The sequence below is a fragment of the Magallana gigas genome, chromosome 5, assembly GCF_963853765.1.
Source record: "Magallana gigas chromosome 5, xbMagGiga1.1, whole genome shotgun sequence".
Taxonomy (NCBI): Eukaryota; Metazoa; Mollusca; class Bivalvia; order Ostreida; family Ostreidae; genus Magallana; species Magallana gigas.
The window spans coordinates 7,371,754-7,394,346 of NC_088857.1; the positions used below are offsets into that span (position 1 = coordinate 7,371,754).

The window sequence follows — 22,593 nt, forward strand, 5'->3', positions numbered from 1 at the left end:
AAATTTAAATGACAATAACATTTGCAGGGGTGTATATATAATGTCGAAGTATAAAGCCTTCGAGCTGTATTCATACGCATACTCGGTCCTATTGATTTTCCACCCTTTTTACCTGTGAATTGGCCTCTATTTATTTGTGGGAGTTGTTCGGAATACCTGTTATTTTGCCTAAATAGGTTTGTAGTCATTTTCAGAAGACATTTAAATTAGCATAGGTTTCTATTTTTGTAGAGGTAAATTATATGCTCCTTGAGGTTTTTAACAATCTTTCGAAAACAATCTGTGTGTGTGTGTGTGTGTGTGTGTGTGTGTGTGGGTCTCCCTCTCTCTCTCTCTTTGTGTGTGTGTGTGTCTCTCTCTCTATCTCTCTATTTCAATGAAGTTATTGTCCATGAATGTATGTCCATTAATGCTTGAATGTAGTCATGTGTTATCTTTTGTAGTTACGTTAATTTATGAGCGATTAGTTCTGTAAAACAATTTCTGAGTTTCTTTACCCGAATTATCTTGTACAGAGATAAATATATATAATATATCACATTTATTGCCTGTTTGTGGAATAAGTATGATAGTAGCCAAACCGTAGAAACGTTTGGCTAATTATATGTCCTTTTTATATAAGCAAACAATGCAATACTACACGCTATTCAAGTTCGTAAAGAATACACACAATGCTCTGCGAATAACGTAAGATATGTAGATTGGCGAATGAAAACACCGTGTGCTCAAATAGATAGACTATGTGTAAAAATGCTAGAAACATAACTTACAAAAGTCTGATTTTTGCACTTTTATCAAAATACACATGTACTATTATTTTCCTTTTAGCTTGTCTGATCACTTGCATTACGTGTACTAAAAAAAATTCATACGCTGATTTATGGAACGCCATAGCTGCCTTAAGGACGTTGGATCCTGCGATCAAAAGTCTTAGTTTTTTTCTAAAGTATTTTTTAAAAATCTACACTCATAGCTTAACCAAAATTCAAAACAAAATTTTGGAGTCTATATGCTTCATTTAGCGCTACGGTGTATTAAATATGACCTTTCTGCACTGAATGTGCAGATCACACATAAATCGCTTTTCCCTCTATATTTCATTATCGGAATGAACTATGGCATCAAATACAAATTTAAACTATTTAAGATAAATAAAATTAAAATTATTATGAAGAAAAATGTTACAATTTCTTCACCCAATGGATATTTTGACCTTTTTGCACTGATAAAACGCTGTTATTATCCATTAACGATTCAACATGAAATGAAATTATTTAAATGTCTCAAACTTTTTCTCAAATAATGATAAACTTCTCATTAAAAGCATACTCTACTTATAATACATTCGATTTTTCACACAAAATGGGTTCAATGATTGATATTATGATATCGGTGTTTAAAGGACAGATAAACACACACACACACACACACACACACACTCTCTCTCTCTCTCTCTCTCTCTCTCTCTCTCTCTCTCTCTCTCTCTGAATTCAAATCAAACGACAATTTGACCAGGAAATGTGCATTGTCATAATGAACGCGGCAAACTGGACCTCTTTCACCACAATACATAAAGGTTTCACAACCATTCAAATGTACATAATGTTTTCAACACGCCATAAGATGATGTTAGTACTGCATATAATGAACTTATCACCTAATGTCAAGAAGTTTCACTGCATAAAAAGATTTTGCAACTGCATGCACACGAAGAGTGTACCACAAAACATAACGATTGAACAACAATACATTATGAATTCATATCTCTTTATGAAATGAGTTTATCATATTATCATATAAAGATTTATTCATAGCATGTAACGAATAAACTACTGCACATAATGATTTGACGACATAATGTTATGATAATGCCATTTCATATAAAGATTTTACCCCTGAATATAATGATGAAATCCCAGTACATGATGATGTTAGCAGTGTATATAATGATGCTAACACTGAATATATTATAATGATATTACTATTGCATATGAATGAAATACCAATTCATATAATATGAAATTGACTTTAAGGCAGCTATGGCGTTCCATACTGATTGCACACAACTCTTTGATTGGCTGTTCAATTTCAATGATATGAATAGCAATTTGATTATCAAAACCAGAGCCAAAAATATAATTGTTAAACTGCACAGAAGTCCTATAATCTCAAGTACACAACAGTACTGACGATTGTAATAGAACTAAAATATTATAAATTTTGCACAAGGTCATGCTGCATGTTTACTAGTACATTGTAAGACACACACTGAAGGTCATGTTTGTTATTTTCCTGCATGGTTGCATATTCCCTTTAGTAATTTAAAAAACCTCAAGGGTAAAGAATGTCATCTGTTGTTGGTGGAATAACAGTAAACGAAATCATGGCACAAACCTTGTTTACATAGCTAGCACTGTAACAACCGTTATGATGGAATAAAACACCTTTAAAAAGACACTCAAATTAACGGTCAATTATTTGATTATGAAAAATATAATAAATAAACTGAACACATGTCAAATAAGCGTAAAATTTGCAGTTAGGGGATAAAAAAATGAACATCTTAAAAATTCAATTCCGTATGTAATAACAAAAACTCCTGAGGGATTTGAACTCGGGAAGTACGGATCACAAGCCCGACATTTTATCCATTCGGCTATGGAGTAAGCTACATGTACACTTTGTCATCGACAAAATATCTTAATGAAACAAAATATCGTTTAGCCATTTTGTGATGATGTGTTACTCCACCTTAAATGATACAACACCGATGCAATTGCAACGCCTAACGCTATGAATTATGCATTAGCAGTTGAAATCATGACAAAAACCTAGTTTACATAGCATATAAACTGTGAGCTAGGGTCACCTTTTGTCTGAAAATTCAGCATAGCATATAAATTCTAGTAATATATTTATATTTTACAATGCCAAATAAACTTTCTTGAATACAATTGTTTAAAAAAAATACATTTTTACAAAATATATATGGAACTATATTTTGTGGTGGAAGGTTTTCAAGGAGGTAATGAACACTTTTTTAACTTGACAGTTCTAGAGTACTGTTACTTTAGCTTCATAATTTTCAGCGCAGACCAAACTTCTAGATAGTTTGTGTAATACGAAACATTTATTATGTTCTGAAATACATATTTGAACAATATTTTGATATTTCTATCGATATATTCTGGCATGTAAAGCATATATTTCATAGAAGTAACAAAAAAATAACTCCAATTTTGACCTAAAATTAGCTTAATTCATGCTATATGTATATCTCAATTTTTCTTAGACAAGACCCCTACTTTTTTTTTTTTTACTTTAAATGAGACATTATTAAAACGAATGTCTTTTTGTATGCAAAGTTTTTGAAAGATGACATTACTTATCTTTTTTATATGCGTTATAATTTGATTTCTCCAAAATTTTGCAACGATCTTAATTTTCGTTGTTGTGTTCACTATGTACTGGCATTTGAAGCCACAAGTAAAGAAAGATTTTTTAAGCTTTGACTCAGATATTACTTTTATAGTCACTACATGTGTTTAACTTCATACTGTATTAAAATCATTATTAAATAACAGTTCAAACTATAAATATTTGTCTGATTTCTTCAAATAATCAATTTTCATGCCAAATATTTTGCAAAAATTTTAGAAAATTTTTCTTTCTGTTTAGGCCTAAAAAAAAAAATAGTGTGTTTAGGGTAACACTGATGAAAAAATTAGGTTAGGTAGGTGGGGATTTTTTTTATTTTATCTAATTTTTTTGCCTGAATCCTAAGAATGTTTGTTTGTTTCATATTTAAAAACGTATTTTTTATTGGAAATAAGATAAAATTCACAGTCGAATAAAATCAGGCATCTAAAAATGGTAGGATCGGGCCATTTTTGTAGGTTAGGTCGGGTTACCCGAAACACACAACTTTTTTTTTTAGGCCGTATATTTCCAAAAATGGCATGCGACATGGGTCACAAATAAAACAAATGAACATTTTAGGTCCCCATCTTAATCTTCAATTGGTTGTTAGATGATTGACATTACTAGTTTTCAAGTGCCAACCTCCTTAAATCAACAACTGGAATTAATTTTTCTTCATCTGTAGTAGGAAAGGAGGAATGAATACAATGAAAATATATGGCTGGACCGGGAATCGAACCGGGGACCCCCTGTATCTATAGCCAGGAGCTCTACCACTGAGCAACCCAGGCCGATATTCACGGTCCATATAGCCCCAACTACTACACATAACTAAATAAATACCATTTGATTTAGCACTATAAACATTGAAAATGGAAATCTAGAATTGAAAATGTTCAGTTTAAATGATGGCTATATATGCCCCTTTTAAGTTTCCTTAGCACGACTACGGACTACATGTTCATGTAAAACGTATACGAAAAGAAAAAAAATATCCGGACAGAATAAAAGGGGAGAGGGAATTAATGTTTTCAAAACTGCAAAATTAATAGTGTAAGATATTTGATGGAATGGTATTATCAGAAATTTTATGTGGTGTACCGAGTGTTGAAGCTACGAAGAATGAATATAGATATGTTACATAAATTAGGTATTGCATGTTTTATAAAATTCACTCTGTCGCATTTACTGTTGTAGAATTGGAATAGACCATCATGAGAAAACCTAGAACAGGTTTCATTTTGATTGGCATCACAGCTGCTCTCTGTTTAACCATGTTTGTCTACTTTGATAAGAGAGAACGCAATCTTGTAAACATGATATTGCGACAGAACCACGCAGCATCTGACACACACGACCCTATATTTGTCGATAAAACGAGGAACTCGAACATAAAATACTCAAGGGACGAAAACATGGATGACGAGGAAAAGTGGAACAATGATCAGTCCGCTTCTGAGAAATATTCCAGAAATGTTTTAGTGGATAAGGGAATAAATTTGAAGCTGCAACTTCCTCTTAAAGGACAAACATTTAACCCAGTTGTTCGAGGATTTGTGGAGCAATTGAAACGGAAAGGGGAAGTGGCAAAAGACGTCGAAATCGAGAATATTGGTCAATACGCCAAATCCCATTTACAATTAAGAGATACAGATCTAAACGCAAAAGAACTGAAAAATATAAAAAATTGTAAAGCAACCAGCAAGCAGGACTATCAAAAGAACTATGGTGCATTCTTTGGAGGTGATCATGGAAGATTACAGAACATTCGTAGAACACACCATACTTACTTGGACGAGACAAAATTCATGATAGAGGTCGGAGGAAACTGGGGTTGGGATGCAGGGAATTTTTCAAAACTCTACAATATGAACTATCTTATCTTAGAACCGTTAACACCGTACACTGATATTCTTGAGAAGAAATTTGCGGGAAACGAAAAAGTCAGTATATACAATGTCGGTCTTGGTTCAGATAACGAAGTAGTTATGGTAAACCTTGAAGGGAACAACGCATGCGCAACGACAAAGTTTTCAAAAAAGAACGGAACTGTTCCCATCTACATTGTAAATGCCATTGACTTCCTAACAGATTTAGGTAAGCATTTCGTAGAACATAAAAAGTCTTTTGAATAGAACGTTTGCAAAAGAGCCAATCGTATCAATGACATATGTTCTAAGGAAAACTTTATTTGTATAGAATTGAATTTGTAACATTTGATTGATTTTTCAGACTAATATACTTATTATAGATAATCTTATTTGCTTTACATAAGTCAACTATATTTGTAAGAGTTTGCAAAGATTGTGAAAATTATAGATATAACATTCTCTCCCTCATTTCTAGGCGTGGGAGTTTATGAATTGGATTTGCTGACCATGAACTGTGAAGGCTGTGAGTTTGAGGTTCTGGAGACTCTCGTCAAGTCGAACCTCATAGAACGAATCCGGAATATTCAGTGGGCCACTCACACACAAGTCAGCATCCCAAACCCCTGGGAGCGATACTGTCGCATTCATGAGCTACTGAAACGCACACATCGACCCACATATCAGTACAAGTTTAACTGGGAAAGTTGGCGAAGGAAGGATATCAAGTGAAAATTCACTTAGAGCAAGAATTGTGATTAAAAAAACTTCACTTTCGTAAATCACAAAGAAGTGTATAGGAAAACCTCTCTAGAGTGATAGTATAGAAATATATAGGTAAATAAATTCCTTATAACTTTTTTATGGTTAAATATTGTGAAAAGACCTTTTTACATTTCGTTTTTTTTTTAATTTGTTGTATTTTGATAACATAGGAATTTTTCAAAGATAGTAAAATTCGATTGTTTTCTTTAAGAATAAACCATAATTGACATGCTATTCAGCTGTTTACATGGTATATAACAGAGACACAATTCAAACTTAGCTAAAGCATTGAGTTTAAGGTGGCTCTATACACCCACAGTTTATTCTAATTTTCAATAGAAGACCACAAAACATATACTTATCAAATATTAAAATGACGATAGGGATACTATAGGTATTTTAAAAGAATTTTAAATGTTTTTTCGCGTTTTTGTAAAATATTTTTTAAAAAGACAGCTATCAACAAATTGAGAGAAATTATTTTGTCATATGATGGATATTTCCTTCGGACACATAAAAAAAATATATCACTTCTTAACATTCAAAAATGTTATTATTGCAATTTATTTTAGTATTTCCCCACAATATATCTTTTCATATTTTCTTACTCTGTTGACAAATCATCTGAAAAAGTTGCTTGGTGTTATAAGAAAATGTATTTTAATAAATGTGACATAAAAAATTGAATGAAAACCATTGCAAATAAACACAAAAAATATTTTAAATTTTATTTGGTATGAAAGTTCCTCATGTAAGGGTTATCGTTCCTAAGTCCCAAGGCCCAAACACCTTGAGGACTTTTCATTTCTGAGTTGAAGAAAATTTCCTAAATATAATGTTGGAATGATAAATACATACATATTTCATTATAGAATTTGCCCTGTACAAGTGAATATATTCGCTTTAATGCAAAACTAAGTCAAATAAATAAAGGGGAACATTGACTAGGCTAATAGGATTTATGTATCCCAACCTGAGAGAAATTCAAAGCAACCCTCTCATCCCCGTTAGATGTCGATATTAATGTGCATTAAAGTATATAATAATTGAAATATTTTCACCTGTTTAGAATTTTCTTTCACGGTATTCAACCAAAAAATACGTTTTAGAAGTTTTTGGAAAGTTAAAAAATTTATTGCTCTCAACGGGAATCGAACTCATGACCTAATGGTTTGTAGTGAATCCACTAATCCACTACGCTACGGTGTAACATATCGATGGTGCTAAAGAAACTCTTTAAAAATTTATACTTGATTTTATTGTTTATTTCGATAAATAATACCACACAACGTGAAGGTGTCACAAACCACATTACTTGTAAGTAATGAATTTTCCAATTATCAAATTAAATCTATCCATTTAACAAATTTTTCAAAATAGCGGTTCCCATACAATTCACCTCAGTTTAAATCAGCCAGTACCGGAAATGCATGTTTCCAGATTTACTTTTTTGCGTACTGCGTCATCAAAAAGTGGTGTATAGAGCCACCTTAACTAAGATTCTATTATTTTCTCTTGTTTAAATGAAATAAGAAAAAATAACATTTTAACATTACTTGAAAATAGTGGCAAATATTAGATAATCGAATTTTAGCAAAAATATTTCCCATCTTTAACTGTAAATATGTATGGTTTTTTTTTTATACATTACCTTACGTTAACGAAATATTATCTCCGGGCTTTAAAGTTCAAAACACAACATGTTCCTTTATTTCTTATCCGGACCGCTGATCATGCACTTTTCTTATCCGGACCGCCGATCATCAGAAGTATCTCTCCTGTGTAAGGCACAGGTAAATGATTGCGCCCATGAGAAAAATGTGATTATGGCATTTTTGACAAAACAGAGAAATAACGTCACAAACATTATACATTTATTGCATGAATGTGAAGGAAATATGAAGATTTATTCCCCAAAGAAAAACCATATTTCCCGAGGGCTTTACCCGAGGGAAATATGATTTTTCCATGGGAATAAATCTTCATATTTCCCTCACATTCATGCAATTAAAGTTTATTATAGCGAACAACAATTGATGATACAACATACGTCGATTTTTAATAATTTTTCGACTTGTCGAAAGCAATAACGTTGTGATTTTTGGGCTTTTTTCTGATAGTCAATCTTTGTTTTCATACATTCGAATCAAATATAGTAAAATTGATTTTTGTTGCAGAAAGGAAATTTAATTGATTAAATACTTTTGATTTCATCATATTTGTCAACATCGTATTCTCATATTGGCTTTTTCATACATTTGGGATGAAAAAAAAACGAGATTTCCGAAGAAGTGAGCCATGATATTTATTCCCCGGGAGACACGAAGTTTTGTCGCCCGGTCACGTGATTGTCTAGAACCAATCAGATGTCGCATTATATAGAATAATCATATTGAATTATCATGAATGACATTAGGCCTACGTCAAAACGTCGTCTGGAAAATGTAAAATATATAACTTGTCATTTTCATCACGTATAGTTTTTACACCATTCTTTATTGTATTTTCGTATTATCTTACATAAACTTTTATTATAATCTATTTGCAAACAAATTTCTTTTAGCATTTTTGGTCTTATCCCCGACAATAGCTTTTTCCAAATTAACTATGATTTGGACAAGTTGTATTGAAATATTTTGGTATAAATTTTAGGTGTCTGCTCCACTTTTCTTTTACAACACATTGATATTAACATATTTACAGCAAAAAATTACCAAAAAATCTAAAAAAAAAAAAAAAACTGGAAAATATTTTTGTTTTCCCTCAGACTGAAATGTCACACCTTCATTGGTTTAAACATGGCACGTGATTGCCTCATATATCTCTATGTAGGTTCTGTGAGGATTAATATTAGGCAATATGGCCGTCATTGGCTGCCGCCTCGCCTACTCATCTCGACATTTCATATTATTTAACACAGAATTCATGTTCAGTAAGTTCTTAAAATATTTAGAGTAGTTGCCCTTTAGAATTATTTTTAAATTAGAGTAGTTGCCCTTTGAATATTGACGTCACATTGTTGTGTCTGGAGCAGAACAAAATGGTAGCGTCGAAATTTGCTCAAATCTCTGCATAGGAAAGGGAGAAAATGTTTAAAATTGAATAGCAACAAAACATTGTAAGTAATATAGGTGAAGCGAAGATTTTTAAAGAGTATTTGAAAGGTGGGATTGATAATTTTGAAGAGTTTAAATGAGTTGAATTGGACAAGATGTAAGGCATCTTGTACATGGCTTTGCGTAGATCACCGCAATTTGTGAATGAATATGTCGCTTGATAGTCCTCGGGAAAACAAAACACTTATTAGGTTAGTTACTGACTCACTACGGAAATATATTGGGTTGATCAATCTCATAGACGACTCGGCTTCGCCTCGCCATCTATGAGATTAATCAACCCAATATATTTCCGTAGTGAGTCAGTAACTAACCTAATAAGTAATAATAGATACCTTGTAAATAGTCAGATTTTAAATGGTACGAACAATTTAGATATTTTTTGAAGTCGTACATTTTATGTATTCCTACGCCAGAGTTCAATATAGTCTCGTTCAACCATCTATACGCTCGGCTGTCTCCGTAAATCTCGACAAGCATAGAGTCTCTCTTGCTTGTCGGAGATTAACGGATACAGCGGAGGGTCTGGTTGAACAAGAGAAGAGTTCAATTTCTCATAACTATTTCGATTACTAATACGTAGTTTGATGGAATTTTTCTTTGAATATTACACATAATGATTGATATTGGGTTTTCACGAAATTCTTGTAGGATTCAGATTATAAAAAATATGCGTAATTCAAATACTTATAGGAATTTACTTGCCACACAAAATAACAAAGCGTTGATTTTAAAATAAATAACAATCGATAAAAATAACTCCCGTCAGTACTTCAGTACTTTGATTATTTAATGCAATTACGTAAAATTGCAGTTTAGATGTTGACCATTTCTGCGATTGAAAGAAAAAATCTTTTAAGAAGTTTATTTTCTCGCAAATATCGCATGTCCTTAAGTGCAGTCATCCTTTATATAAAACATTATCTACAAATATAACTCTCCCCCTCCTCCTGATGGATTATTTTTTCTATACTCTGTCCCGGGGTTTTGCTTCCACCACTTTTCGCTTGATATTTTGATAATAATAAATACCTTTATGCTCAAACTACGTTCATCCACTAATATGAAAAATGTCCAAATTATCTGTTTTGAAACGCCCCCTCTACCGCTTTAGGTTTCAATCCCAAAATAGAAAGTCTACGGAGATGTTGCATTGCATCAGCAATAAATAAGCCCGGATGATAACGTTGAAATATTGCACTAGGTGTCCCGAGTACTTCCGAGTGGAGAAAAGATGAAAACATTTCCCATTATAAATCGTTAGAAATTTGTTTTCGTTCCTGTAAACTTTTATGAATGAAAAAGAATAATTTGTCAATGAAGTTACCTTGGATATTTTCCATTTCTTCGATTTCAACTGTACGTCTTTCACAGGTATGTGTATTTTTATTAAAAATCATCAAAAAATGATGGAAGCAATAACTTGGGACAGACTATAGAAATATAACTAAAGTTTATGAAGTAGTTTAGTAAATGAACAGTACATGTTCGATGTTTTGGGTCAGAAGATTTTTGTGTGGATTTTTTTCTCTATTTATAGCTCGCTCACAGAGGTGAATGATTTATAATTAGCAAAAACGTGACCGACACAATTGCAAACTCTAGACTTAATTATTATCGTTTGAAACTTCAAATGTTTAAAATTGAATGAGAGTTCTCTATTCTTGGAGAGCAGATATGGCAATCGGTTTTTGGAACGCAGTTCGCAGTTCGCAATTGAATAGTGAGAACGCAGTTCGCAATTTAAAATTTAAAATTCAATTTTTTGGGCTCGACATTTTCAGGGGCATTTACTGGTGGTATATCACTGCCACCGTGAAAATTTGGTGAAGTGGTCTTCTCTAGTTTTTGAGATTTCGGCTTTTTTGCAATTGAAAAGTGAACTGCGTTCTAGACTGCGTTCTAGAACGCACTTCGCAATTCAAAATTTAGAATTCATATTTCGGGCTTGAAATTTTCAGGGGCATTTACTGGTGGTATACCACTGCCACCATGAAAATTTGGTGAGGTGGTCTTCACTTGTTTTTGAAATTTTGGCCTTTTAGCAATTGAATAGTGAACTACGTTCTAGAACGCAGTTCACAATTCAAAATTTAAAATTCATATTTGGGGCTCGAAATTTGCAGGGGCATTTACTAGTGGTATACCACTGCCACCGTGAAAATTTGGGGAAGTGGTCTTTTCTTGTTTTTGAAAATTTGGCCTTTTCGCAATTGAATAGTGAACTGCGTTCTAGAACGCAAGTTCACTTTTAAATTGCAAATAAACCAGAATTTAAAAAAGTAGAGATGACCACTTCACTAAGTTTCAGAATGGTAATGGTACACTACCAGTAGATGACCCTGAAAGTTTCAGGTCCCAAATATAAATTATAAATTTTGAATTGCGTTCTAGAACGCAATTCACTTTTCAATTGCAAATAAGCCCGAATCTAAAAAAGGAGAGATGACCACTTCACCATATTTTCAGGGTGTTAATGGTATACCATCAGTAGATGACCCTGGAAATTTCAGGCCCCAAACATGAATTCTAATATTTGAATTGCAAACTGCGTACTAGAACGCAGTTCACTATTCAATTGCATATAAGCCCAAATCACAAAAACTATAGATAACTGCATCACCATATTTTCAAAGTGGTAGTGTTAAATGACTAATAGATGACCCTGAAAATTTCGGGCCCTAAATATGAATTCTAAATTTTGAATTGCGAACTGCGTTCTAGAATGCAGTTCACTATTCAATTGCGAAACGACCAACATTTCAAAAACTAGAGAAGACCACCTCACCAAATTATCACGGTGGCAGTGGTATACCACCAATAAATGTCCCTGAAAATGCCGACCCCCAAAAATTGAATTTTAAATTTTTAATTGCAAACTATTCAATTGCGAACTGCGTTCCAAAAACCGATTCACTATTCAATTGCATATAAGCCCGATTCTCAAAAACTAGAGATAACTGGATCACCATATTTTCACAGTGGTAGTGATATACCACTAGTAGATGCCCCTGAAAATTTCGGACCCCAAATATGAATTATAAATTTTGAATTGCGAACTGCGTTCTAGAACTGGTGTTTAACAACAGTTCATTCAAGTTCTTTATTCACGCAAAGTTTCAACCAGTAATATTTTTGAAACGTATTCTGAAGGACTTGTTTTACGTTTCGAAATCAAAATTAAAGAGTGTGATTGACCATAAGTGTCACGCAAATGTAATGAATTCAACCTTAGAAGCCATTTTGCAAAATAAATTAATACTTCCTGATCCCAGTGTTTTATCATTTCAACTTAATACTGGGGGACATACCTAAATCCACTGTATTGAATTTATAAAAATCTTCATATTCAGAAAGTTTCCTACGAGTTATTGATTACTATTGCAAAATGAGATATTTGTAAGTGCAAAAAGGTCACGAAAAATTTATGCAGGTATATATAAAACTTTACCTTTATTATCATATTCAATCTTCTCTTTGTGCATAATTTAAAACATGATTCTGCTTATTCAAAAACACTAGCAACAAAAGGAAATCAGGCAGCAAAACTGCAGAAAGGTCAAATTTAATGCACCTTAACTTAGAGGGATGAACAGTGAACCGCCCCTTTTTTATATATATTTCTCAAGTTTGTTTTGTCTACAAATCTGAATAATACACTTCCAAATAAATTCTTGAAACAACCACATTGAGGAGTGAGATATCTCAAGTGAATAACATTCTTTTGTAACGTTGTTTTCTATAACATCATGAGTCTTTGAAATGCTGCATCTTCCATGATCACGTGTTTCCGTACCTCGTTTTCTCCCCCAATTTCGATTTGCTTAAATCTTTCACACAAAGCTTGGTGATGGCCAGGTTCAATTCCCACCACCAGTTCCTTGTTGAATTTGCTAAACATAGATGAAAAAGTAAACGTGGCAGGACGGATGCAGTTAAGTAGAAGCCTTGAGTCGCAATTCTGAATAAGAAATTCTATCTTAATCTCTGCGACAATCTCAAACAGAATGCGCGTTATGATTTCATGTTGTGTACAGAGTGTTTCTTTGTCTGTGCTAATTTCAAGATACTCTTCCATTAGTTTGTCAACTGCATCCTCAAAGTAGTCATCAGGAGGACTAAAAACGGCAAAAATGGTTCGAATTGATCTCAGCATATTCTCATTCAGTTTTTGTAAACTGAAACTGCCGTTATGAATCATGGCGTAGGTTAGCACCACAAACTTGTGTTTTTCTGAAATCTTCGGAGATTCCGACATTTGTTTCAAGTCATCTTTAATAACACTTAAAGGTTCCGCACAAAATCTCGCAACGTTACTCAAAATTCGACGATTTTTGCATGAGAGGGTCATAAGTTCAGGTAACCCTATGACATCGTTCTCTTTGGCAGCGAGAATTGCACTGGTTTTAGAAGTAAGGCTGTCTAGTTTGACTCTGTTCTGGACAATTACGTGTAACATTTCTTTGTAATCATTTGAAGACATTATTTCTTTATTATGCATGAAATGCAACCTTTTTCCTTTGAATATGTCGCATTGTGATAGAATATGTTCGTATTTGGACCAGGTATTCTCGTTAACGCTTAGCACGACGTAACATTGATCAGAGGGTCTGATAAGCATGTCCTTCAAACACTCTGCGACGTCTTCCACATGACTCGGTGTGTACCATTCTTTGACACAGTCGGGTAGGTAAATGAAACTCGCACAACCGTCATGCACACCTTTCTTCCAGCTTGTAGCTCTGTCAATTGTTGTAAATTTGCAGGTGCTGTTTACAAAACTTTGAGCACACTGGAGAATGACTTGTTTTGCCAGAGTTGTTCGACCGCTGCCCCATTTGCCAACAATGGACAAGGCTTTAAGAGATTTCAAGCGGGTTCCTATCATCTTGACGCAAGTGGGTTTGTACAACTTTTTCACGTTAAGATTGACTGTAAAACATAAGATATATTCGTTACAAATGATGAATATGATTGTTATAAATTGAATTAAATATTTTTAAGTTCACTTGGCTTAACATTCTTTTTCATACAAGTTTAAAAGAATTATATTTACAGCTCTGTAGAAAACTTTTCCAAGGAATGCTCAAGCTGTCATAATCAACAGAGAAAAGATCCAACATTTCATCTCCACTATCTTCCACAGCATTATCATCACCACGATCACCCGTTGTATCTTGGGTATCTTGGGTAAATGGATTCTTGGATTTCTCATCACTCTTTTTTATCAGATCATCACCGCCATCGCCCCCACCACTACCCATTTCATCATCATCGTCATCATTCGTCATATCTTCAAAGAACGGATTCTTTGATTCATCATCATTCTCCTCAATCATGTCATCTTCAAATGGATTCATGTCTTCTGAAATAAAATGATGACAGAGATCTCAGAGGGTAGTATGTTTGCGGTCTATCGTTACCTATACAATTTTACAGACTCCTCATTGTCTTATATCAGGGACCCTTAAAAAAATATAAAAAAAAAAATATCAGGGACCCTAGCTAGTCTTAGTACCTATTTCCCTTTTTTTCTCTTTTTTATTGGGTTGTTTGTATGATTTTCTTTCCGTGTCAATAACGGTTACTTTATAACAGTTATGAGATAGTAAGGAAGTATTCCAAAAACCTGATCTTTTAGCCTTACAGTACAAATGTTCTTTATTAAAAAATACAGTTTACAAACCTTTTTAAATTAAGTCTTTTCTGCGTCTTTCTTTGTCTTTATCAGATACTTCTGAAGTCAAATCTTCGAAAGAAAATGGACATTTTAATTCCTTTGTCAATAATGGTGATGCATACTGCTTGGGTTTCAAAAATAATTAATTTTTAAACATGCCAACAATGGCTATGGAAGGAAGTTTACTATCAATTAAAATAGGAGTCCTTTAACAGTAATACCGGTATATATGCTTTAGAGTCCTGCATAGAAATGTAACACTGTCATCGCGTTCGTTTGGGACAGAAAAACTTAAGAAATCTACCTTATTATAATAACACACATATATGTGAAATTACCTACCATAGATATCTTTGTTACTCTCACTCCGTCAAGCTTTCGCCTTCGGTCTATGCGAAGCAAAACACAATTGTTTCCGTGTTTGATTATTTTTCAGCAGTTTATATCCGTGTCCAACTGATTGTACAATATGTTGTACAGGTAGTGTGTTCTCGATAAATCCATTTATCCTGAGGACATACAAAGAGTTGACGTATGTGTTAGTTATGTTTATCCAAAAATGTACATCAACCTTATTCTAAAAACAACGTATAAAAGTGGACTATATATGTGGTACATTTGTACATAGATAAACTAGCTGTATTCTTGGTGTTTTCAGTTGCGTTAAAGGGAGCTAGATACGATTGCATCTTTAATTATTTATGTATAAAATGGTTTACCAGTGTATTTTTAATTATTGAACTCAATTTGAACGTTAGAAGTCAAGTTACGATCGAAAAAAGGAGGCAAGTCCCCTTATTATCCCCCTTATTTATAATAATTGTTAAAACAACATGGCACTGTCTTGTCTGTTCAGCTTTTCATAAATCATTATTGAATGATATATCTGTGGAGTACCGATACAATTATCAATATCGTACCTAGGATCAATGTGTTTATTGTATTTTTTTATAATATACAAATGTAGTTTTCTAATGTTACTACGATCCAAAAGAATAATGATTGAAAATAGAGATCTATAACTTGTCATGGCCAGACATTGTCTTAAGAAGACTGTACTGCGAAATTGCGACATGTGGGCAGTGAATCCCTTGCATGATCATGACTGCATGCTCGCGATTCGTTGTTCAAGATTTCTTTTTGATAATTATAATAAGTCCCGATTTATATTTATCTTGATTTACACATGAACAGAATATTCCTGTCGTTTTTTCGGTGTTATTTATAACAGTTTTTGAAAAAAATATTTTCAAACAATGATTAATTTTGATACGAGTAACGGGTTAATCGGTCGGACCGAATTGCGATTAACCGGTAGCAATTCTACAAACGATTGCCAACCCTGGCATCAATATTTCATATTTAATAATCGGCTCTGATGACACTTTCTTCAAATTACATGTATATATGCATAACAATTAAGCTACATTAAAAGTCAACCATTAAGTCCAAAATATCCCTGGTTGTGTTTTAAAAATTGTTTTTATTAAAACGCGTATCTGATAAAGGAGAATCAAATAGAAAATGTTCAGGATATTTATGCATTTGATGTCCTCCATCTTCGAGCACCTGCTAATAAACATTCTTTGAGATTTCAAATATATCTAAACATACTATATTCCCCCATTTTTCATTTAATGTACAAGTCCAATGCTGTAAAAGGCAACGTTGAAGGTAAACTTCAATCACCTATATTTCACATTCAGTGTAAGTTTTGACAGTCAGTAACAAAGTGTTGTTTATTTAGTTTTAATTTGAGATATTAACTTGTTTTTTTTTATTTATCTTGTTGCGGACAAAAGTTAGGACATAACAGAAAATACAAGATTTTACGAAAGTAAGAATATCGTTTAATGAGTATTAATTTTGTTTTGTGTACAAAACTTTATTTAGCAAAGTAGCGTATATTGATTACTGACTTATATTCATAGATGCTGCTATATAAAAAGATATAACTGTTTAATTTACATCAGATACTTCAAAGTAAATGAACACTGATATCTTAAACTATATATCGATTTAAAAATTAGAGTTAAACGTTATGTAAAAGTAAAAAAGATATAAATAGAGGAAATAATTTTGAAACTACATCATGAGTCTCTGAAATGCTGCATCTTCAATAATCACGTGTTTCCGGACCTCGTTTTCGCCCCCACTCTCTATTTGCTTAAATCTTTCACACAGGGCTTGATGGTGGCCTGGTTCAATTCCCACCACCAGTTCCTTGTTGAGTTTGCCAAAGATGGAAGAAAAGGTAAACGTGGCAGGACGGATACAGTTCAGTAGAAGCATTGAGTCGCAATTCTGAATAAGAAATTCTATCTTACTCTCTGCAACAATCTCAAAGATAATGCGCGTTATGATTTCATGTTGTATATAATGCGTTGCTTTGTCTGTGCTAATTTCAAGATACTCTTCCATTAGTTTGTCAACTGCATCCTCAAAGTAGTCATCAGGGGGACTAAAAACGGCAAAAATGGTTCGAATTGATCTCAGCATATTCTCATTCAGTTTTTGCAAACTGAATCTCCCGTTATGAATCATTGCATAGGTTAGCACAACAAACTTGTGCTTTTCTGAAATCTTCGGAGATTCCGACATTTGTTTCAAGTCATCTTTGATAACACTTAAAGGTTCCGCACAAAATCTGGCAACGTTACTTAAAATTCGACGATTCTTACTTGAGAGGGCCATAAGTTCAGGTAATCCTATGACATCGTTCTCTTTGGCAACAAGAAGTTCTGCGTTTTTGGAGCCGAGAGTAGCTTTCTTAGATTTGTCATCAACTTGTATATCTTCGGAGACATCTACGATTGCATTATTCCCATGAAGTTGTTTATGCAATATCTCTCTATAGTCCTTTGAAGAGAGATTTTCTTTGTCTTGCATAAAATTTAATCTTTCTTCTTTGAAAATATCACACTGTGATAAAACGTGTTTAAACTTTTCCCAAACGATGTCCCTGACACCCAAAATTACAAAACATTTACCACGAGATTCAACAAACAAACTTGTTAAATTTTTTGCTAGGTCTTCCACATGGCTTGGTGTGTACCACTCTTTGATACAGTCAGGTAGGTAAATGAAACTCACACAGTCGTCATGCACACCTTTCTTCCAGTCTGTAACTCTGTCAATTGTTGTAAATTTGCAGGTGCTGTTGACGAAATTTAAAGCACACTCCAAAATGGCTTGCTTTGCCAGAGTTGTTCGACCGCTTCCCCATTTGCCAACTATCGACATGGCTTCCAGAGAGCGTAGGCGGGTTCCAAGATTCTCGGCGCTTGGAGGCTTGTACAGCTTGTCAACCATCAAATTTACTGGCAAAAGAAAAGTTAACATAATTTCTCATTCTAAACATGGATAATATCGTATAGTCCCATTTTCCAATTTACAGAAGTATGTATACAAACACCCAACAATTGTATTCTGAACACAACCAAAATCCTTACAGCTTTTCAGGAAGAGGTCCCATGGACCTGTCTCTTCGTTATCCTCGTCCATCATATCATCCAAGAACGGATTCAGATCATCTGAAAGTAATCCACTGTTGAATAAGCTTTATGATGACTCCGTGTACATGTAGTCACTTTGGTAAATTTATTCTAGATTTAACCTTCTTATAGATTAATACCAAGCAATGCTTTGTAAAATAAGTGAGAATTCCACTACCTCTATTATTCATGTCTGGTTTCTTCTGTTTAACATCCAATAGTTTCTTCTTCTGTTCTTCGCTTTCTGTAAAAAGATCTAAATTAAAAGACCTTATCTTTTGAATTTGGCGACAAAGATTTGCTTAAAAAACGACTTTTTGGCTTACCAAGTTGAATTTGTGTGCCATCTTGTTTGTCACTTTTCTGAAATCGCTGCAGTATGTTAGGTAACGGTTTCTCTGGAAAGCAAACAAGATGTTTTCTTATACTGACTTCAAACGTCATAATCTAATAAGTTTATGGAAGAGCAGAAAATGCTGACAAATTGATTAAGAAACACTTCTTGCTATGGACAGTTGCAAAATAAATACTAGTAAATGGCACAGCCTTAAAACGGGTGGTAAGTTTGATTAGTTTATAAATGTACTTCTTATCCAGGAGGGTTATTAAATGGCAAGTGTAATAGTTTTCCTTAACAAACAGCAAATTAAATGATGGTGTATTTATAAACTTTTTAACAAATAAGTTATTGTACGAGCATCAAACTCTTCAGATTATAGTAAATGTAAAAATGGGGAACAACATATAATATTCTTTAACAAAGGGTCGTTATTGGAAATTGTAATAAACTTGCTAGCAAAGGGTAAGTTATTGATAAGTGTAATAACTTGCTTACAAAAGGTTTGATATTGATAATTGTAATGAACTTGTTAACAAAGGGTTTTAAATTAATGGTTAACTTAGTGTATTTAACTTATCTAACAAACTGTTCGTTAATTACTGGTGTACATGTATCAATCTTTCCTTTCATTCAGTAAACTGTAGTAGAATTGTCTTACTTTGTCCGCCCCTAGAGGCTGACCTCCGTTTGATGAGGAATAAAACAATGACCACCCCCAGCAGTAACAATATGATGGGTACGGCGACAGCGATCCCAATGCATGCTGGTCCACAGGATGCCAACTCCTCCGCGGGCACGGGGGCGGGGGTGTTGGTCTGGTTACTCATGGCCACAGTGTAAGGTGGCAGTGGTGGTTTATTGCTACATAAAGGTTATAAGTTACAGGAAAATCTGTAGATAATTATTTCACTCACACAAACACACACACACATAAATATTTCTTCGCAATTAGAAATGCAAACGATTTACTAAGCATAGTTTACAAACAGTAGTTTTTTATATGCATAGTTATTACTCAGATGTTTGACGCACATTCAGTAGAATGTTTCTGTACTTGACAAGAGATCAAATCTAAACAGACATTAACACCTCCTGTGCTCTACACTCTGTTGCACAAACATGCACGTCAATGCCTTCCAGTCTGGTGATTCACACGTGGTCGCTTTTATAAATCAATATCCAGAGAGTGTGTATGTGTATGAAAGCATTTTAATAGTACATCGCCCTGTTTGAAAACACATGCTGTTGGTTGTTTTTCCTTCACTTTTAGATGCATGTAATTATATTTTTTCCATTAAATATAGAGCTGAGTGCACATTGGGCCTGGTGATGAAATAATTTAGACACAATTTAAATTCCAAATATATATATATCGATTCATATTTAGCAAATGGGCCCAGTTTAGTACTAATAAAGAACGTAACCAAATGAGAACCCCTGTTCAATGTAATATACATATGAATTAAATTATCACCCTTCTTCACACTCAATGCTCACCTTGTCTGTGTGTTCATTCTACAAGCAGGGTCTGCAAAACAATAGGAGACTGATAAAACAACTGTAAAAAATGATATAGGACAATAGGTTGATGTTTCTGGAAGACGTACATAGAACGACCTGGTTAGATTGGTAAACAGCGTCAGGACAGATGTACTCCGATGGTTGGCAGACGACCGATTCCACTCGGTGTTCCTCGCTCCTAAACATCGGGCAGTGCCCTGAAATAGTTGTAGTACGGTTAGATAGAACTGTCGTAGAATATCACCACCTTAAGTACAGAATTACCAGTCTAGAAATAGCGAAGAGGGTAGGGTGGGGTCGGGATTATTTGGTTTGATTTACGTTATATGTCAAATTATGTTTGTACAGGTACGTACACTTAGTATATACACCTGTACGTGCCTGGGTTGTACATTGGTATCTCATAATAGTACCAAGACACCACTTAAATCGAGTACAAGTGGGTGGAAACATGGATATAAAAATGGCTATAATTATACAGCTACCGTCGATTGAGCACAGATCTTGTATAGAAGGTGTGGTGTCGTAAACCTGCGCAACATGTGCAGGTTGTAATTAAGTGCATTATGCATTCTGTACACGCTAGAAAATCACAATTTTTGGCTGCCGGAAAAATTTGCCGATCATAAAGTCATATTTCCTTACCTTCGATGTTTGGCCTTGATCAAAGCTGGTCACGCCAGGTGTGTCAGAAAGAATCTACACATTATACCTGCATTAAAGGTGTGCTCTGTGCGGTTTAACTTACCTGGTTGTATCCACACTGGGTCGACACAGGCGTCGACTAGATTCCCATACTCGTCCCCTAGGCAGTGGTAGCTCTGTTCGTTGGACACGCAGTGTCTCGATCTGTCCTTCCATTCGGCTTGATCCAGAGGACACGCAATGGAAGCCATTTTGTGTTTGGCGACACCTGTGAATCCCAGTAAAATATTAATCTTATCAGTCTAGCAAAGTAAACAAATGTACATCAGACAAACAACGTGTATCTTTTAAAGTTGAATTAACTACATGAAGAAATTAAACAAGTTTTATGGTGTAGCGGAACACTATTTCCAAACAATTTAAATCACTTTAAATTTCTCATTAAAAATTCCACGCAGACCTTTGCTTGTTACATGTATATGCGTCTCATTTATATTTGATTATTTTATTAACTATTGTATATTAAAGATTGGAAAAGAAAATATTTCATTTAAAAATTTTCCCATAAAGGTACATGTAATTTGTCTACAGATTGAAATATTACAATGACAAGTCACAAGCAACATAAATTATACTAATATAAGTTTTATTTTATTTCACGTTTGTTACACGCATTCACATTAAAATCGATTTAAAAAGAAATTTTCTTTAAAATAACAGAGGGTGGTCTTGGTCCCTGAAAAATTGAAATTTCTTATATTTACATGGTAAAATCATCAGAAAAAGCTATTGGACCAATCTCCCTTAATTCGCGCATGTGTCGCATACCGGCATGCAATTGCATGCAAAAAAATCTGAAAACAGATATATAACTTATTTTTGAACGCTAAATTCTTAAGAGAAATCTTACTGTCATTTTCAATCCGGCTAGAACAAGTCCATTTTGCTAATAATTGTCTGGGATTTCCATCTCATATCGGTCTAAAAATATCCATAAGCCCACAAAAAGTACCGAAACTGTCTTACAATTTTGTTTGATAGTTAAAGACAGGTATGGGAAATAAACTCATTTATGAGCAGATACATTCATTAACAGTAAAAATCTTTCCCATGGCCGGAGGCTCACATTAATACACAGGTAATTATCGGTAGTCTAGAAAGGTGCAGTTGCTTCAGCTAGTGATGATATACTACCATTTGAAATAAAAAACATCATTATATACACAAAATTGCATTATTGCTTCAGTGGCGTCGGAAGCAAATCAAAAGTCCTAGCCCCCCCCCCCCCTCCCTTCCCACGGTTCCGACGCCTATGTGCTTTACAGATTCAGCAAATCTATATAATTTTATACATTTGTTTATACAGCTATTAAAGTTCTTAAGCTTCCTTCCTATTTTTGGCTTTATTTTATTGTAAAAAAAAAAAATGAAGTAAAAACATTAAACAGTTAAAGTATAAAAGGTGTCCGATTTTCTAGCGATTTGTTTAGATCGATGGAACAAACTTTTTATTGAAAAAATCTGCGAACATTGAAATTATAGTTATGTGTATCTGAATAAAAACATGGGTACCGTGACAAATTAAGTGATTTTTTAAAAGATTCATAAAGTTGTAGATTAGATCCGCTCGTCTTGATCCGCACATCTAACAACAGTTCGGTCGTTTACATCAATAAAAATAAATAATATCTGATAAGGTATATATCATATCTATTTATGCTTCTAAAGCTATTTTTATGCTGTT

General features: G+C 33.8%; 3 protein-coding genes across 8 annotated transcripts; 1 reads left to right on the forward strand and 2 right to left on the reverse strand.

The window, feature by feature from the left end:
- The first annotated feature begins 11 nt into the window (after positions 1 to 11).
- On the forward strand, positions 12 to 14,431 carry LOC105329329 (uncharacterized). Of its 5 annotated transcripts, none has more exons than XR_010713825.1 (6): positions 12 to 176; positions 4,618 to 5,517; positions 5,767 to 6,125; positions 13,735 to 13,855; positions 13,936 to 14,067; positions 14,228 to 14,431. XR_010713825.1 is itself a non-coding variant. In XM_011430525.4 (3 exons), the coding sequence occupies exons 2-3, from the start codon at positions 4,635 to 4,637 to the stop codon at positions 6,018 to 6,020; spliced, it is 1,137 nt and encodes a 378-aa protein (XP_011428827.3). In that variant the 5' UTR covers positions 12 to 176; positions 4,618 to 4,634; the 3' UTR covers positions 6,021 to 8,594. The 5 variants fall into 5 exon arrangements, 1 of the variants encoding a protein (XP_011428827.3); XR_010713826.1 differs by having other exon boundaries at positions 13,735 to 13,828; XR_010713824.1 differs by having other exon boundaries at positions 13,735 to 14,067.
- Positions 12,113 to 14,529, reverse strand: LOC105329328 (uncharacterized). Its single transcript, XM_020067653.3, has 2 exons — positions 14,226 to 14,529; positions 12,113 to 14,101 (listed from the first exon to the last, which is right to left on the reverse strand). Exons 1-2 carry the CDS (start codon positions 14,527 to 14,529, stop codon positions 12,909 to 12,911), a joined length of 1,497 nt encoding a protein of 498 aa, XP_019923212.3. The 3' UTR covers positions 12,113 to 12,908.
- Positions 14,530 to 16,687: 2,158 nt separating this feature from the next.
- Positions 16,688 to 21,191, reverse strand: LOC105329326 (uncharacterized). 2 transcript variants are annotated; one of them, XM_011430521.4, is made up of 8 exons: positions 20,953 to 21,191; positions 20,291 to 20,401; positions 20,181 to 20,211; positions 19,342 to 19,544; positions 18,670 to 18,741; positions 18,522 to 18,587; positions 18,302 to 18,382; positions 16,688 to 18,169 (listed from the first exon to the last, which is right to left on the reverse strand). In XM_011430521.4, exons 1-8 carry the CDS (start codon positions 21,098 to 21,100, stop codon positions 16,935 to 16,937), a joined length of 1,947 nt encoding a protein of 648 aa, XP_011428823.3. In that variant the 5' UTR covers positions 21,101 to 21,191; the 3' UTR covers positions 16,688 to 16,934. The 2 variants fall into 2 exon arrangements, with proteins under 2 accessions (XP_011428823.3, XP_011428824.3); XM_011430522.3 differs by having other exon boundaries at positions 20,850 to 20,989.
- Between the last annotated feature and the right edge of the window lie 1,402 nt (positions 21,192 to 22,593).

Excerpts from the sequence above, each read along its gene's own strand:
- LOC105329329 (XM_011430525.4), top strand. The coding sequence starts at position 4,635 with ATGAGAAAACCTAGAACAGGTTTCATTTTGATTGGCATCACAGCTGCT. Across the intron at positions 5,518-5,766 it reads TGACTTCCTAACAGATTTAG|GCGTGGGAGTTTATGAATTG; the intron begins GTAAGCATTTCG and ends CCTCATTTCTAG.
- LOC105329328 (XM_020067653.3), bottom strand. The coding sequence starts at position 14,529 with ATGAATCCATTTGAAGATGACATGATTGAGGAGAATGATGATGAATCA. Across the intron at positions 14,102-14,225 it reads GAAAAGTTTTCTACAGAGCT|TCAATCTTAACGTGAAAAAG; the intron begins GTAAATATAATT and ends TATGTTTTACAG.
- LOC105329326 (XM_011430521.4), bottom strand. The coding sequence starts at position 21,100 with ATGGCTTCCATTGCGTGTCCTCTGGATCAAGCCGAATGGAAGGACAGA. Across the intron at positions 18,742-19,341 it reads AGCCTCTAGGGGCGGACAAA|AGAAACCGTTACCTAACATA; the intron begins GTAAGACAATTC and ends TTTGCTTTCCAG. Across the intron at positions 18,170-18,301 it reads GGACCTCTTCCTGAAAAGCT|TAAATTTGATGGTTGACAAG; the intron begins GTAAGGATTTTG and ends TTCTTTTGCCAG.